General features: G+C 37.8%; 1 protein-coding gene across 4 annotated transcripts in view; it reads right to left on the minus strand.

The window, feature by feature from the left end:
• The window catches only part of AGTPBP1 (ATP/GTP binding protein 1), a 184,481-nt gene that overhangs the window by 137,811 nt on the left and 29,675 nt on the right, over nucleotides 1-16,995 (minus strand). For all 4 annotated transcript variants that reach the window (XM_035024409.1, XM_035024407.1, XM_035024410.1 and 1 more), the window contains exon 3: nucleotides 1,373-1,497. In XM_035024409.1, the coding sequence (XP_034880300.1) occupies nucleotides 1,373-1,497 (125 nt within the window). The remainder of the gene's footprint in view (nucleotides 1-1,372; nucleotides 1,498-16,995) is intronic.

Genomic DNA, 16,995 nt, shown 5'->3' on the forward strand with positions numbered 1-16,995 from the left:
ATTATCCTAGAAATGATGATGGGACAGTCTTCTACTACTAATTTACACTGTTTTGACTGGCTAATCCAAGGTACTATAAACAAAGTCACTGTCTGACACGACCCAGGGGACAGCACTCAGGAGTTGGACCCCAGTGGTGAGTGGCAGGGTACAGGGGCAGTCTCTGGTAGTGGTACGGTTGGGCCATTTTTCAGTGGTGATGCTGGAGCAGGGGCTTCTAGGCTATGATGGGGAAAGTCTGCAGTGGTGGGGGCAGTGTACACAACTGTTATCTATAGGTCGGAGAAATTTGTTTTCTTCAGTTTTTGTTGGTTTTATTTTGAGAAAGTATTTCATATAACAATACAGTGAATATACTTGGTACATCTAACTTTGCCCTAATACAATGTACATCCTTGTAGGCTGACCTTGGATGATAAGCACAATACTTTCAAAGGCTAGAATCCAGTATAGTGACTTCCTGAATTAAAAAGTATAGACAGGTATCTTAGATTTTGCTAGAAACAAATGTCATCTATTAGAGATCTCTCCTAGGTTTTGGAGTGCTGTCAACTACCCCCTAAACACATGGACTGCATGGCAGGAAGTTATCAAGATAATGGTCTATGACCATGGAGAAGGGTTAATAGATACTGAATTCCTGAACACAGTAAATGCCTACTAACGGACCTGAAGCTCCAGAATAATGAAATAATTAAAAAAATTAAACACTAGTTATAAAATGTCTGGACTTTAATTTTAACAGAAGTTATTCAATATATTGCTATTAAATATTAAGGCAGTTGCTGGTTTACCCTTATTTAAAAAAAAGAAAAATCAAGTTTTTTTTTTTAATCAACCAGAGGTTTTAGAACCTTAAATTCCTTTTTTAGTATCTATTGAAATGATGCCTAATTACGGATATCACTTATTGAACATTTTAACATTCTTTTTACATGCTTCTCACGTAAATCTCATGATAATTACTGATATCTATTATCTCTATTTTGGAGATGGTGCAGCTGAATCCTACGACTCAATATTTCCCTAAGAACATCCCACCACTGAATGACAGAGCTTGCATTTCAAGTGGGGAATCACACTAGTAACCAATGTTCTATACTACTTGACATCTTTTTGTCAACATTCTAGAACAAGTAGCACTGGAATTAAGTACTGTTTGAAAATGGGGGGGCAGTCATATTCATTTTTAGAAACAGTGCTTTGAACAGCAATTCATTCCACAGTTATTCAGTTTTCTACTTCTTCTACTTCTATTTGAGAAAGTTCAATTTTTAAAGAAAATCATCTATTTATCAAAAGTTTGAACATTCGTAACATCTACTTTTAAAGAACGGAAAAAGTATTTCAAAAACAAGAGATTAAAGTTTACCTTGACTTTGAGCCAGATGAAGAATTTTTGATGTAACATATCTGGCAGTATCTGATTCTGTGGATTCAGTATTGATCTTCTCCAGCTGAGCCAGGAGTCCCACGATCCGAGAATTATTGGTAAGGCTAAAAAGAATGTTATTTTACATTAGGGCATATTCTACATCACTTGTAAATTCAATACTATAAAGATCACTGTTTAAAAAAAAAAAAAAGAACTCTATCCTTTCTTAAAAACATTAAGCATTTATGCCACATTTCCTTACTCTGTTTTATAGCTTAACATTGATAAAATTCTATTAAATGAGAAACACATTTCAGAAAACCACAAATGTGCATTCAACCCTGTCCAGCAATCTTACATCATACCTTGAAAGTTCACGTTTCCACTCTCCAAAAATACTTTTTACATTTCCTATGCTCACCTCAAAACTAATCATCCCTCCCATCCCAGTCCATTTTCAGAGTCCTGCTTTATAACTGTTGTAAGCTCAAACAGTAACACAACATATTCCCACTAGGACATCCTTAAACCTTTCTGATTCTCTACCCACATTCTTTCTTCCTTGCTCTCTTTCATTATACATTTGCACATTTGATAGGGTTCGAGGTATTAGCAACAGTAAACAAAAATTCCTGCTCCCTACAGACAGAACATTCTAACGGTGAGAGACAAATATGTAAATAAGCATACAGTATTTAAGGTGGTAGGAAGTGCTATAATGAAAAGCAGGTTAGGGGGAATAAAAGCTGCAGGGGGAGGGATACAATTTTAGACAGTGGTCAGGGAAAACAACATGACAGGGTACCATTGAGGGAAAGGCCTGAAAAAAGTAAAGGAGTAAGCCGTGCAGGAACCTGCAGAAAGAGTGTCCAGGAAGGAGTCACAACCACCAAGACCCCAAGGCAGGGATCTGCTGTACTGAGTTAAAAGTGAGGTGGCCAGTGTGGCTGGAGCAGACTCAAAGGAGAGTAATAGTAAGAGAGGAGGTCAGAGGTGGGGGTGAGGTGGGAGGGAGCACCATCATTTAAAGCTTTGCAGGCCACTGTAGGGATTTTGACTTTTATACTAACTGGGATGGGAAGCTTTTGAGCAGAAGAGTGATGTGCTCTGATGTTTTTAAAAGGCTCTCTTTGGCTGGTATGTTGAGACTCAAAGAACAATTCCTCCCCTTTTTACATGACCCAGCAATCCTTCCTGCATTCTCAATGTATTTGCTCATTCAATTAATCTTTGCCCGATTCATCATCTCTCTCTGCCTTGCAACTGGATCATACGCACTGGCACACTCACTAATATGAGAGCTCCCACTGGCTCCCACCCCACTCCTCTGCTACTCCTTGAATGAGGTGCCTGTACTTGCTCTCCATCCTCTCACGACCTGTTCGCTTTTCAAGCTTGCCTTCTGCACCCTGAGGTCTCCCAACCTCCTGTGGTCACTTCTTTCCTCGTCATACTCAGTATCTCAGCACTATCCAAATCAGAGAGCTCCCTCTTCCTTCACCTCCTCCTTTGGGTTTCAATGACTCCACTCTCTATCTTCTTCCTGTCACCACCTCTTTGAGATCCCCTCTATTGGCTCCTCCTGTGACATATTTCTAGACGCTGACTCACGAACAGCTCTATCCCCAGCCCTCTTCTTTCCACTCTCTCCACTCTTTGCCAGTGTGATCTCATCTAATCCCACCACTGTAATTATGATCTAAATGCTGCCTGGCTCCTACACTCAACTTCAGCTTCACCCTGATAGCTTACACAACCTAACAAGCCCAAATATAAAACAATTTCTAGTTCCTCCTCTCAACGTCTTCCTCTTCCAATCTTAACCCTCCCAAACTCAAATGAAACCATCAGTTGCTCAGGAAAAAATCTGGACTACCTGCCTCACACACCAACCCAGTAACAGCTCCATCTCTGAAATGACTTAGCTCCATCCACTTCTCTCCATACCTACTATTACTACCCAAGTCCAAGCAATCATCGTCTCTCATGGCCTCATAACTAGTCTGCTTTCATTCTTGCTTGCCAATAATCCATTTTCTCAGTGACTGTCTTTATCTTTTTATTTTGAAATAATTATAAATACTCACAGGAAGTTGCAAAAACAGTAGAGTGGTCCCTTCTACCTTTCACTTAGTTTCCCCAATGGCTACATTTACATGAACTATAGGGCAATAGCAAACACCAGGAAAAGGACAGTGGTTAAGTATATAGTTTTAGGCCAATTTATCACATGTGTAGATTTGTAGAACCACTAACCTAATCAAGTTGCTATCCAGCCAAAAAAAAAAAAAACCCTGCAATGGCTTCCCTTCAGACCTTAGGTAAAATCTTATTTACTTATCACAGCCTACTAAGCCCTTTATCATCTGGCTTCTGCCTACCTTTCAGACTTTATTTCTCACAACGTTCCCCTCAGGCACTGGGATCCAGGTCAATGGCTATCAGTTCCCTGAATACAGCAAGTTTTTCCCCCAACTACCAGGTCTTTCTGTCCTCTCAATCTGGAGATCTGGGGGGTGTTTCCTCCCAGCTCTATTTAGAGCTGGCAACTTCGCACTGCAGGCTGCAACCCAACCACGGGACCATTTCCTCACCAGCCCCTCCACTTCCGATATTAAAATGTACCTAGAGAATTTATTACTATTTGAAATTATGTAAATTCCACAAAGGTAGAGAGACCTTGCATGTCTTATTCTATATATCCAGTATTTTTTTAAATTTTATTATGTTATGTTAATCACCATACATTACATCATTAGTTTTTGATGTAGTGTTTCATGATTCATTGTTTGCTTGTAACACCCAGTGCTCCATGCAGAACGAGCCCTCTTTAATACCCATCACCGGACTAACCCATCCCCTCACCCCCATCCCCTCTAGAACCCTCAGTTTGTTTCTCAGAGTCCATAGTCTCTCATGGTTCATCTCTCCCTCCAATTTCCCCCCCTTCATTTTTCCCTTCCTACTATCTTCTTTTCTTTTCTTTTCTTTTTAACATATTTCAAACATTGGCTGGCACAGCACAGACAATAAATATCTAGAAACATGAAAAACAGTATTTTCTTTTTTTCAGATTAACTGTGCCAAATGCTTTAAATCTGGAGCTACTTCAACTGAAAAGGTATCTGAAGTTTGAAAATACACATTAAGCATACATTTGAAAAATGGGCCCAATGTACCATTTAAAATAATGCAATATTTCCCATTTTTCAGAGAGCCAGCATAGCACAGACATAAAGATATATATTGGTATGTATAAATCTTCAAGTATAAAAAAACCCAAAAGACTTTAATATGTTCAGTATAATATCATTAACAGTTTTATAATATACAAATTCAATACAATATATTCTTTAGCATGTGTATATATATAAATAAATATATATATATATATATTTAAGAAAACATTATACACACACACACACACACTCTCACACACACAGAAACATGCATGGAAATGATGGCCATCAAATCCAAAATAGTAATTATCTCGGGATGAGGGAGAAAGATGTTATTAGGGAATAGTACACACAGTGTTTGTAATTTCTTTATTTCTTGGGTGATCAGCACACAGGTGTTCATTATATTATTCTCTATCCTTTCTGGTTTTCAGAAACATTTCACAATTTTTAAATAAAAGAATTCTGTAGCTATAAAACTATGTTACATATTTGACTTTGTACATATTTTCTTTCTCTTCCAATGTTGCAGGAGGAAGGAATAATTCCTTAAAACTGTTACCGTAAGGCCGAATGAGCAAACCCATTACTATGGAAAATTCCATAATGAACAGAAAAAGAAAAAGATAGTGTAATGAGCCATCATTTGCTCACCACCCAGCTCCAACAGTCAACAACCCACAGTCTTCCTTACACATCCACCTGCAGGCACACACATCACCGGGCTGATTTGGAAGCACATCTCAGAAAGTTCGTTTCCTCTGAAATACTTCAGCATTCGCTATTTCCCAAGATATAAAAACTCTTCAAAATATACATAACTACACCATCACTACCATACCAAAAGCAGTAACAATAATCCTTTAATACCAAAATCTAGTGTGAATGCAATTTTCTTAAATTTATTAGTTCATTCTCATTCTCTCTCACTTTCTTTAACAGTCTGTACAAATCAGAAACCAAATGAGGTCTATATATTGCATTGGTCTTTTTACCTACAAGTTTCCTATTGCTTTTTTTTCCTCACAACTTATTTGTGGAAGCAGCTTGATTGTCCTGTATTTTCCCATGTTCTGGACTTTACCAATTACACATCCACAGCATAATATGTTTGTCTATCTTCTATATGTTCTGTAAACCGGTCGTTGAATTTAAAGGCCTAATGGGATGAAGGCTTGACTTGGAGATGTGAATTCCTTATAAGTGGTACTATAACCTTCCGTAACAAGGCAAATAGTGTCTGGTTCTCTTACTTTTGTAATATAAGTAGTCACTGGTCACCAATACCTGGATCCATTACTCCATTAAGGATTGAAAAACAGTGATATTCATCATCCCACTCCTTCTTCATGTGTTAACTAAAACAACTCCATAAAGAGAAAAATTCCTTATTTGATTATCCAGAGGTACAACTCATCAAATAAAAGCAAAATAAATGCTGGTTTTTTAACTTATCTGTATTTACCAGTTTTCAAAGAATGAGTTCATTCCCTAAAATCCTTTTCAGGTAACCAATGAAGTATTTTGGTTTCATGCATCAGTATGAACTCAAAGATTTAAACACATCTGATATTTTATCCACTGCAATTATAAACACTCAATGATCAATGAATGGGCGTTTCCTAAGTCGGTTCGGAGTCCTTTTGATATGATCCTAGTCCTTTGATAGCTTTCTGGCTTTCCGGTATGACAAGACTATTATTGGCAACAGTCTTCAAAGTACTCCACAAAACTCTGAGAGTACCTGAGACCCTATAATAAAATCTACACAGTCAAAACCTATTTTCATAAAAATACTAAGAAACTATTTGATACTGTGTTGAGATTTGCATTGATGATCTAAAAGCACCAGTGGGTAAAGTGTGGGTACCATAGCACAAATCAAGGCACTGACACAAAACTGCATTAGCAGTCGCTGTGTTCTTCACCCTCCTGCACTCAGTTAAAAGCAAAAATTCCAGTTTCATCCATGAGGACATATCTTTTTAATATTGTGTGTGTGCATTAAACATTTCAGTTGCACACTGAATATGATGGTTACCTTGGGGGAAGAAAACCTGTGACTGTTTAAAATGCAAGCTGAACTAGCCACTTTTTTCACAGAACATCATTTTTAATTCAAAAAAGAAGTCAAAAAATAGTAATAAAAGAAATTTTAAAAAACAACTGACAAAGATTATTCAGAATTTGGGCGTACAAAAATTTTTGGAAATAAACAAAGTGAGTCAATCATTTCAAGAGAACAACTGACAGATTTGTTGCCAGTGATAAAATCTGGCTTTTGAGCAAAAATTAGAATTTCAAAAAATGTGGATCTACCATCATAGCCTTGACAGCTTGCTGCTAATTAAAAAATTTTCTAGGCGCCTGGGTGGCTCAGTGAGTTAAGCAACCAACTCTTGATCTCAGCTCAGGTCTTGATCTCAGGATGGCAAGTTTGAGCCCTATGTTGGGCTCCACGCTGGGGGTGGAGCCTACTTAAAAAAAAATTTTTTCTGATAAATATCAATGGTGATATTAATACACGCAATTTATTAATACTGTGTAATAAAATGTACCACTATTTAAAATATCTGCATTAGTCATGGAATCAATATTTCTGAATGACCAATGCTAGATGTTACAAAATTAAATATGGAAAAAAAAATTATTCAAAGTGCAAAAAAGACCAATGGAATTTAATGTAACAGAGAACAAAAAGTTCACTAATACAGTTTCAGAATCCACATTGCAATTAACCTTGAAGAAAACTATTACTTAGCAAGAATATCCACTTCAATTTGAATTTCAACCAATATGGCTTTATTTCCAAAGAATATTATTGTCATTTAAATGTCTATTCCTCATTTATAATTATTATTCTTGCTTTAATCATATTTTTACTATTTCTCTACAAATACTGAACACACAATTTTATTTTCCTCCATCATAAATCAAAGAAATGGCCTTCTGGGGCGCCTGGGTGGCTCAGTCAGTTAAGCGCCTGCCTTCAGCTCAGGTCATGATTCCAGTTTCCTGGGATTGAGTCCTGCTTCGGGCTCCTTACTCAGCGGGGAGCCTGCTTCTCCCTCTGCCTGCCACTCCCCCTGCTTGTGCTTGCTCTCGCTCACTCTCTCTCTCTCCAACAAATAAAATTAAAAAATAAATAAATAAATAATAAAATGGCCTTTTATTCAAGTACTTCCTTCTTTTCTAATTACATATCTACATGAGCCCAGATTTTCTTCATATTCTATAATAACACCACACATGCACAAACTATATATGCATATATAATATGTACATATTATATGTAATATATACTTACATCATGACAAATTGAACTCAAAAGCAGATAAGAGAATCTAACCATCTTCCATTAAGCCACACATCAGATTTGCAAAAATGTAATAAAATAATTCTAGTCTTCCAGTTTTGAAAATATAGTTATTTCTAAAACAAAATTTTCTATTATTATACAATTGGTTTATTGTTATTTTTAAATGAATAAATAGGGGCACTTGGCTAGTTAAGTCAGTTAAGTTTCAGACTCTTGGTTTCAGCTCAGGTCATGATCTCAGGGTCATGAGATGGAGCCCCACATCAGGCTCTGCACTCAGGACGGCATCTGCTTAAGTTTCTCTCTCCCTCTCCCTCTGCTCCCCTCCCCCAGCTGCCATGTGCACATGCAGTTTCTCTAAAAATAAATAAATCTTAAAAAAAAAAAAAGTTTTAGTTTCTCAGTTTTAATGTATAATAATGTAAATATCAATAGATAAAATAACTCACATCAACAAAAACTTTTTGGAGTCTTCATCACTTTAAGAGAGCACCAAGAGGTTCTGAGCTAAAAAAAAAATCTGAGAACCACTCCTCTAGGCTTATCTTGCATATTTTGTGCTACTGACCTAGAATCAACCCTCTCTCCAAAGAGCCCTGGTTCTTTTTGGTGAGAAATGGTATTAAGAGACCACAGTTTGAGAACTAAGAGGCAAACTACATCTTTAAAAACAATTCCATAACCCAAATTTAAGAGAAATTTGCATTAAGAAAACCAAACTTCTGACATTTAATAACAAAGTGCTTCTTAAATTTTCTCCAGTTAATATTTTTCTTAAAGGTCATCTCAGTATTTTTCAGTAATTAACAAAAATCTACTATTCAAAATATTCACAAACATACAAAACACACTAAGCATAACACACATTCAATTCTATTCCCAACTAAGGATTTGTTTTATCGGTAACTCTTAAAATTTTAAATTACACCACATATAAAAAAAGAAAAAGAAAAAAACTTTCATCTAAGTGATTCCTTTCTGAGAATCATGCTCTTTCAAACAATAGATGGATGAACAGATGGATGATTTTTTGAAGGGAGGCAAATGAATGGAAATTGAGAACACAGGCAAATCAATCTCCCTCTCTATTTCTACTTTTCTCATCTACAGAATGAAAACTGAACAAAATATTTTAAGCCACCCCAACTCAGCTCTAAAAATTTAAGGCTGTTGACACTAATGTTGAAAGAATCATAGGGTGAACACCAGAGGGCAGCTCTACCTTCTGAATAATTTTTAGACTTTGGAAAATCTGAGGGGGGTGGGTAAAGCTATACAGCTTCAATGGATAATCTGAACTACACTGAGAAAATTTTTAAATAACAACTCAGAAAAGGATGTTATCTTCCTTAGTTACCCTACTTTTAGATGAATCAAAATGAGGCTAAGACCAAACTTCAGAGATTCAATTTATGATTGTTAATTATTATATAGTGAGAAAATCATGGAATTGAAAACATGATCACTATGAAATACATCAAATCAAGGTAACTTTCAAATGGATATTTTAAAGACAGTATCACTCAAATATTTGTTCCATTGTAGTGGTCTCCTACTGCTTTGATGTCTGAGTTTACTCTCAGTCTTAGAGCTATTTTTCTAAAAGCATAAATGTTCTTGGATAATACAAAAGTCCCAGTGATGTACAGATACTGTCTCTGCAACAAATAATTTCCCAAGTGCAAGTACTATAGAACCTATCTTCATATTATAAATAACTGTTATCACCTTTTTTACCTTAAAATGCAGGTAATAGAGCTGTCCTCATAAAAAAGGTAAAAACATCTCACAGCAAAAAAATCCATAGAAATATACTATGGTTTTAGACTTAAACATGATTCACAGCAACTAAGATTTAATTTCAAACAGTATGGTTTCATTTCCAAAATGCACATTATCTTTCAGAAATTTCTGTTCCTTCACAAGCAACTGATTTCACTGGAGTGATCCATCTGGATACTCTACTTATCTTTCAATATGAACTTCTATTTTCTGGATTACTTCAAATGGAAATAATATTGCTGGACATTTGTTGGTAGGTATTTATTTACTCCTATTCATTATCCCTTAATTTCTAATTCTAACTATGAAAACTGTCATAAAACTTTGTGACCAACTATTCCTGCTCCTTTTTTATTCTGTTACAAGAATACAGAATAAAAAATTCATCCCTAAGGGGCGCCTGGGTGGCTCAGCTGGTTGGGCGGCTGCCTTCGGCTCAGGTCATGATCCCAGGGTCCTGGGATCGAGCCCTGCATCGGGCTCCCTGCTCAGCAGAGAGTCTGCTTCTCCCTTTCCCTCTGCCTGCCGCTCTGCCTACTTGTGCTCTCTAACTCTCTGTCAAATAAATAAATTTAAAAAAAAATTCATCCCTAAAAAAAAAAATTTCTGTTCTTCATTTACAGGTCTTTTTTAACTTTTATTACTTGTACTTTGTTTATATTTTTACTGTTTCTCTCCAAATACTGAACACACTTTATTTTCTTCCATCATAAATCAAAGGACAATGAAAAATAGAAATTTCATTAACATTCTTTTGTAGAAAGAGTTAAATATTTAAATATGTAAGTATGGAAAACAATATTCTTCTAACTGGAAGAGAAGAGTAACTACTTCTCTACTTCTTATAATTAAATGCAGAAAAGGCTTCTTTAACAATAAATTCTAGTTCAACACTACCAAGTGACTTGTTATAGACAACCAGTAAAAGCTTGTTAAAATTTTAAACTTCTTAAATTTATACATCAGCAATAATTAGTCAAGTTATCCTTCAAATTCCTTCACCAAAGTTAATTAAATGCTAATTATTTTATATTCGTTATTTTTACAACTTCTCTGATCATGTTCCATGGAGATTTTAGGTATGTGCCTTGTGGCTAACTGCTTTGCAGTATCTGGTCTATCTTTCAGAGTAACAAGTTTCACTCAGGCATATGCCACCCTGGTATATCACATTTCTCATTTTTAGCTTAATATAAAAGTTAGTACAGGATAGCTTCTCAGTTTTGTTTTGGGGTTTTTTGGGGGGGGTTTAGAGGGGGCTTTTGGTCTCATGATACCTTTACACTCAAAAATTATTGGGGAGCCACAAAGAGCTGTTATTTTCATGGGAAATAGAAATAAATCTAACAACCTGAAAGACCAGTACACTGAAAACTACAAAACATTGCTAAAAAAAATTAAAGATCATAAAAAAGGAGTATGCTGTGCTCAAGAGTAAGAAGACTCAATGTTGTTAAGATACCAATTTTCTCCAAACTGATCTACAGAATCAAGGTATTACAGTAAAAACCCCAGCAGGCTATTGAGTAGAAATTGTAAAACTGATGCTAAATTCACATGAAAATGTGAAATAGGCCTAACTTTGGAAATAAAAGAACAAAATTGGTAGACCAACGCTAATTTTGAGACTCACTATAAAGTCATCAAGGCAGAGAGGTATCAGCACTAAGATAAACATCTAAGTCAGTGGAACAAAACAGAGTCCAAAAATAGACCCATACATACATGGACAATTGATGTTTGACAAAGATACAAAGCCAATTGATTGAGAGGATGACTTTGCATGTATATAAAGGCCAAACTTACCAAACTGTACTCTATGTACAGTTTGTTGCATGATTTATATCTCAATAAATTTGTTTAAAAACTCTTGGTGTACCGGATAAAGCAAAAACTACACAGGAGTACTTGGGAGTGTATGAAATGAGATGTAGATTGAATTTACAGACTATTTCAAATTTTTTGACTTTTAAGGGAATCAGATATATCAGGTAGTGACAGAAGAACACAGTCTAAATACTGGGAAGTCCAGATCTTGTTTAAATAGTAAGGAATGAAGGAGTTAAAGATTCAAGACAGAAGAATAAATTATTAAAAGACCCTGAAAAGGAAGGAGGGAGATGAAATCAATAACACAGGTGTCAGTATTAGTATCTGACAAGAAAGGAGACACATTCTCTGCTGGGGTAAATAATAGGAGGGTAAGCAGAGGATGGGATCAAATAAAGGGGAATATGTAAATTTTTGGTGTAAGAAACATGAGGATAATAGATTGTATTATCTCTGTGATATCATGAGGGAAGGCCATTTGTTGAGGGTCTGTATTTGAGACATCTGAGGATTTTAAAGGTTTAAAGGGTAAAAAGAAAGTATAAAATAATCATTACAAAAATTGAGAAAATGAACTTTTCCAGAAAACCATAGTTGCAAGATTGCTAGGCTCAGTTCAGGCCAATGATCAATAATTTTTAGTGATATCTGCCAAGTTAGTTTATCCTCCAACATTATTTAAATACTCAACAAAGGTTTATGCAGAAAAAGGGCTTTGTCAGATGGATGTGATGGAAAAATACAAAGTCAGGTAAAGATACTTCAGGTCTTTTCAAGAGTGTAATGACAGATGGTGGATTCTACATTGGGTAAGAAAGGAGAAGGTGAATGAGAGAAAATAAAAGTTAACAGATTAGCACTCCGGGTAAGGCAGGGCTTACAGGGCAGACACTGGAGCAAGGGAGCTAGAAAGATGCCAAGATTACAGGAAGGGAAAAGAAAAAGATTTTGACCCTCTTCTATCTATCTCAATTCATCTTTCTGCAGCCAGCTTTCTTCACAGAGCAAAATCACAAGTATTACTAGAAATTGTCATTTCTTTAAGATGAAGACCACTTGCAGTGATCCTAATTTGGTTAGCCTAAAACAGTCACCAAAAATAAATAAATAAATATCCAGTAAAATCTATCTCAGGAGAAAAAAATTAAAACTAACCCTAGGAGCTAGAAGTTGTCAAACTAATTTCATATTCATATGGAACAACAATCTAGTAATTTTAGATAGCTTTGCTAATCAACCTAATCTGAAAAGCAAGGCTGGTGCTCCTTGACCTAATCCGAAAAGTAAGGCTGGTGCTCCTTCTTTTTGTTTTTGTTTTTTTAAGATTTATTTATTCTTGAGAGAGTGCGCACGCGCAAGCGAGCAGACGCGCTTGTGCGTGAGGGGGAGGGGCAAAGGGAAAGAATCTTGAAGCAGGTTCCAGGCAACCTTGAGATCCTGACCTCTGCCAAAACCAAGGGTCTGAGGCTTAATCTGCTGAGCTCAGGTTATGATCTCATGGGTCCCGAGATGGAGCCCCAAGGTGCATGGGGCTCTGCCTTCGGCGGGGAGTCGGCTTCAGGATTCTCACCCTCCCTCCCTCTCTCTCATAAATAAATAAATGAAGTCTTTAAAAAATAAAAATTTAAAAACTTGGGGCACCTGGGTGGCTCAGTCGGTTAAGCATCTGCCTTCGGCTCAGGTGATCCCAGGGTCCTGGGATAGAGCCCCACATTGGGCTCCCTGCTCAGGGGGAATCTGCTTCTCCCTCTCCCTCTGCCCCTTCCCCCAGGCCCTCCCACTCTTGCTCTCTCTCTCTCTCTCAAAATAAATCTAAAAAATCTTTTTTAAAAAAATTAAAAAATAAATAAATAAAACACAATCACTAATTCCTTTCCTATAGAAATTACAAAAATACTTAATAAAATTTGTTATAATGTATTACACAGTTAATAACTGGAAAACCTAACAATTTAAGGAACAAATTTATCTAAACCGTGTATATACTTCTCATTATAAAACAGAGTCAAACCATACCTGCAAATGCAAAGTTGTAAAAATGTAAATACAACATACAACACTGCTACAGAACTGATTATCGATATTAATAAGTTGTCATTTACTGAGCCTGCTAGACACTATTTAATCTTCACACCTTCATAATGACACCATTATTATAAAACTCATTATATAGATGAGAAAACTGGGACTTAACAGAGTTAAGCAATTAGCTAAAAAAAATTCCAAAACAGAATCAATCAGTTTGTCCAACTTTTAACTGAGAGAATCCACAGTAAAACCTTGCTAAGGACAATTTCTTGGTACATAAGAGCTTTAACAGAGATGATGCTTTAACTCAGGGGTTAGGTAAAATTTTTCTGGAAAGGGCCCGACAGAATGTATTTTAGACACTATGTGCCATACAGTCTCTGTAATAATTACTCAACTTTGCCACTGTACAGCAAGTGTCGAGACAATATACAAAGCACAGCTGTGTTCCAACAAAACTTAATCTATATACATACAAATTTCAATTTCATATAAACTTCATGTGTCCTAAATATTCTTCTTTATACTTTTTTTCACCAACCATTTAGAAATGTTAAAAACGACTCTTAGCTAACGGGCCATACAAAAACAAGAGGTAGACCAGATCTGGCTCATGGGTCATAGTTTGCTGACTCCTGCTTTAACTGAAAAGGTAAACATTAATAAATATTAATTTAAAAATATAAATACAATTATTTAAACATAAATAATATTTTCAAATAAGGAGTTTCAAATAACCACTTCATGTATTATTTCCCTGATACATATTGTTATTTAGAATTACAGTACCTTGGAGGGGGGAAAGATGGCAGAGGAGTAGGGGACCCTATTTCAACTGGTCCCCGGAATTGAGCTGGATATCTACCAGACCACTCTGAGCACCCACAAAACCAGCCTGAGATGTAAGAAGATCTGGATCTCTACAAACAGAATATCGCAGGCAGTTGGTTTTGAGGTACAAAGCGGGGAGCCGTGATCCTGCGGGCAGATATCAGAGGATAAAGGGCAGCGGGAGGGTGCCTGGCCGTGGGGATCCTACACCGCCGGTGAGTGACAGCCTCGCGTGCTGCGGACGGGGCACAGACTCGCAGACCCATAGCGTTGGTAAAGAACTTTAGGGCAGCCCCCGGGGTGGAAAACCAGGGCGGGGTCACGCGCATGCGAACAGCAGCCCCCCTGGACAGAAACCCAGAGCGATGGTCACGCGCACGCGAACTGCAGCCTCTGAGAGGGAAACCCAGTGCGCCGGTCCCGCTGGTGAACTGCAACCCCCCGGGGTGGAAACCCCGAGCAGCGGAGTCGCACGCACGCGAACTGCAGTCCCCGGGACAGAACCCCAAGCGGCAGTGCCGCGCGCACACGCAAACTGGGAGCCGCTGGCAGTTTTAGCAGCACAAAGAGCAGAGACGTGCCCCGACCTAGAGGCAGGACTGGGAGCGCTGCGGAGGGGCGCACAACCCAGACGCGGCAGTTTATAGCAGCACGGACAGAAACGGAGGCAGTGTGGCCTGGAGAGCTCACTGAAGAACAGACTGCGGTCTCTGCTCTGAGGCAGAGGGTTGGAAACAGTCTCTTCTGCTCTGACTCGTGGAAGAGATGCAGAAAGCCACCAGGGAAAGACACCAGAGAACAAAAGCCCCAAAGACTGATTCCCACTGAGCACATCCCCCGCCACAGGGGTGCAGGGCAACTCCGCCCAAAAGGGTTGCCTGAGTAACAGCGCGGCAGGCCCCTCCCGCAGAAGACAGCCTGGGAAAACAAGAGGCCAGCAACCCTAAGGTCCCAAGAAAACAGGTGCATCTTGCTTGGGTTCTGGTCAATAATTGGGACTCTATACATTCCCTCAAACACCCATCAACAGAATGACTAGGAGGAGGAGCCCCCAAAACAGAAAAGACTCAGAGATTATGACTTATGCTGCAGATTTACAAATGGATGCAGATATAACCAAGATGTCGGATATGGAATTCAAGCTAGCAATTGTGAAGACAATGCCTAGAATGGAGAAATCAATTAATGGCAACATAGGGTCTCTAAGGGCAGAAATAAAAGGTGAATTGGCAGAACTTAAAAATGCTATCAATGAGATCCAATCCACTCTAGATAATGTAACACCTAGGGTAACTGAGACAGAAGAGAGAATATGCAATCTGGAAGACAGTAATAGATAAAAAGGGAAAAGAGGAGGCCAGGGAAAAACAACTCAGAATCCATGAAAATAGAATCAGAGAAATAAGTGACACCATGAGGCGTTCCAATGTCAGAATAATTGGAATCCCGGAGGGAGTGGAGAGAGAGAGAGGACTAGAAGATGTATTTGAGCAAATCATAGCTGAGAACTTCCCTAATCTGGGAAATGAAACAAACATTCGAGTTCTAGAGGCAGAGAGGACCCCTCCTAAGATCAAGGAAAACAGGCCAACACCCCGGCATGTAATAGTAAAACTTGCAAATCTTAGAACCAAGGAAACCATCTTAAGGGCAGTTAGGGGGAAGAGATTCCTTACATACAGAGGGAGGAACATCAGAATAACGTCAGACCTATCCACAGAGACCTGGCAAGCCAGAAAGGCCTGGCAAGACATATTCAGGGTACTAAATGAGAAGAACATGCAGCCAAGAATACTTTATCCGGCAAGGCATTCATTTAGAATGGATGGAGAGATGCAGAGCTTCCACGACTGGCAGAAACTGAAAGAATATGTGACCACTAAGCCGGCCCTGCAAGAAATATTAAGGGGGGTTCCATAAAAGGAGAAAGACCCCAAGAGTGATCTACAACAGAAATTTACAGGGACAATCTATAAAAACAACGTCTTCACAGGCAACATGATGACAATTAATTCATATCTTTCAATAATCACTCTCAACGGGAATGGCCTAAACGCTCCCATAAAACGGCACAGGGTTGCAGACTGGATAAAAAGACAGGACCCATCCATATGCTGTCTACAAGAGACTCATTTTGAACCTAAAGATACATCCAGACTGAAAGTGAAGGGATGGAGATCTATCTTCCATGCCAGCGGACCTCAAAAGAAAGCTGGGGTAGCAATTCTTATATCAGACAAATTAGATTTTAAACTAAAGTCTGTAATAAGAGACACAGAAGGACACTATATCATTCTTAAAGGGTCTATCCAACAAGAAGATCTAACAATTGTAAATATCTATGCCCCCAACATGGGAGCAGCCATCTACATAAGCCAACTGTTAACCAAAATAAAGAGTCATATTGATAACAATACGTTAATTGTAGGAGACCTCAATACTCCACTCTCAGCAATGGACAGATCATCTAAGCAGAAAATCAACAAGGAAACAAGAGCTTTGAATGATACATTGGACCAGATGGACCTCATAGATATATACAGAACATTCTACCCTAAAGCAACAGAATACTCATTCTTCTTGAGCGAACATGGAACTTTCTCCAGAATAGACCATATACTGGGTCACAAATCAGGTCTCAACTGATACCA

This window comes from Mirounga leonina, unplaced genomic scaffold (assembly GCF_011800145.1).
Source record: "Mirounga leonina isolate KUSES-001 unplaced genomic scaffold, KU_Mleo_1.0 Mir_179, whole genome shotgun sequence".
NCBI classification, from domain to species: Eukaryota; Metazoa; Chordata; class Mammalia; order Carnivora; family Phocidae; genus Mirounga; species Mirounga leonina.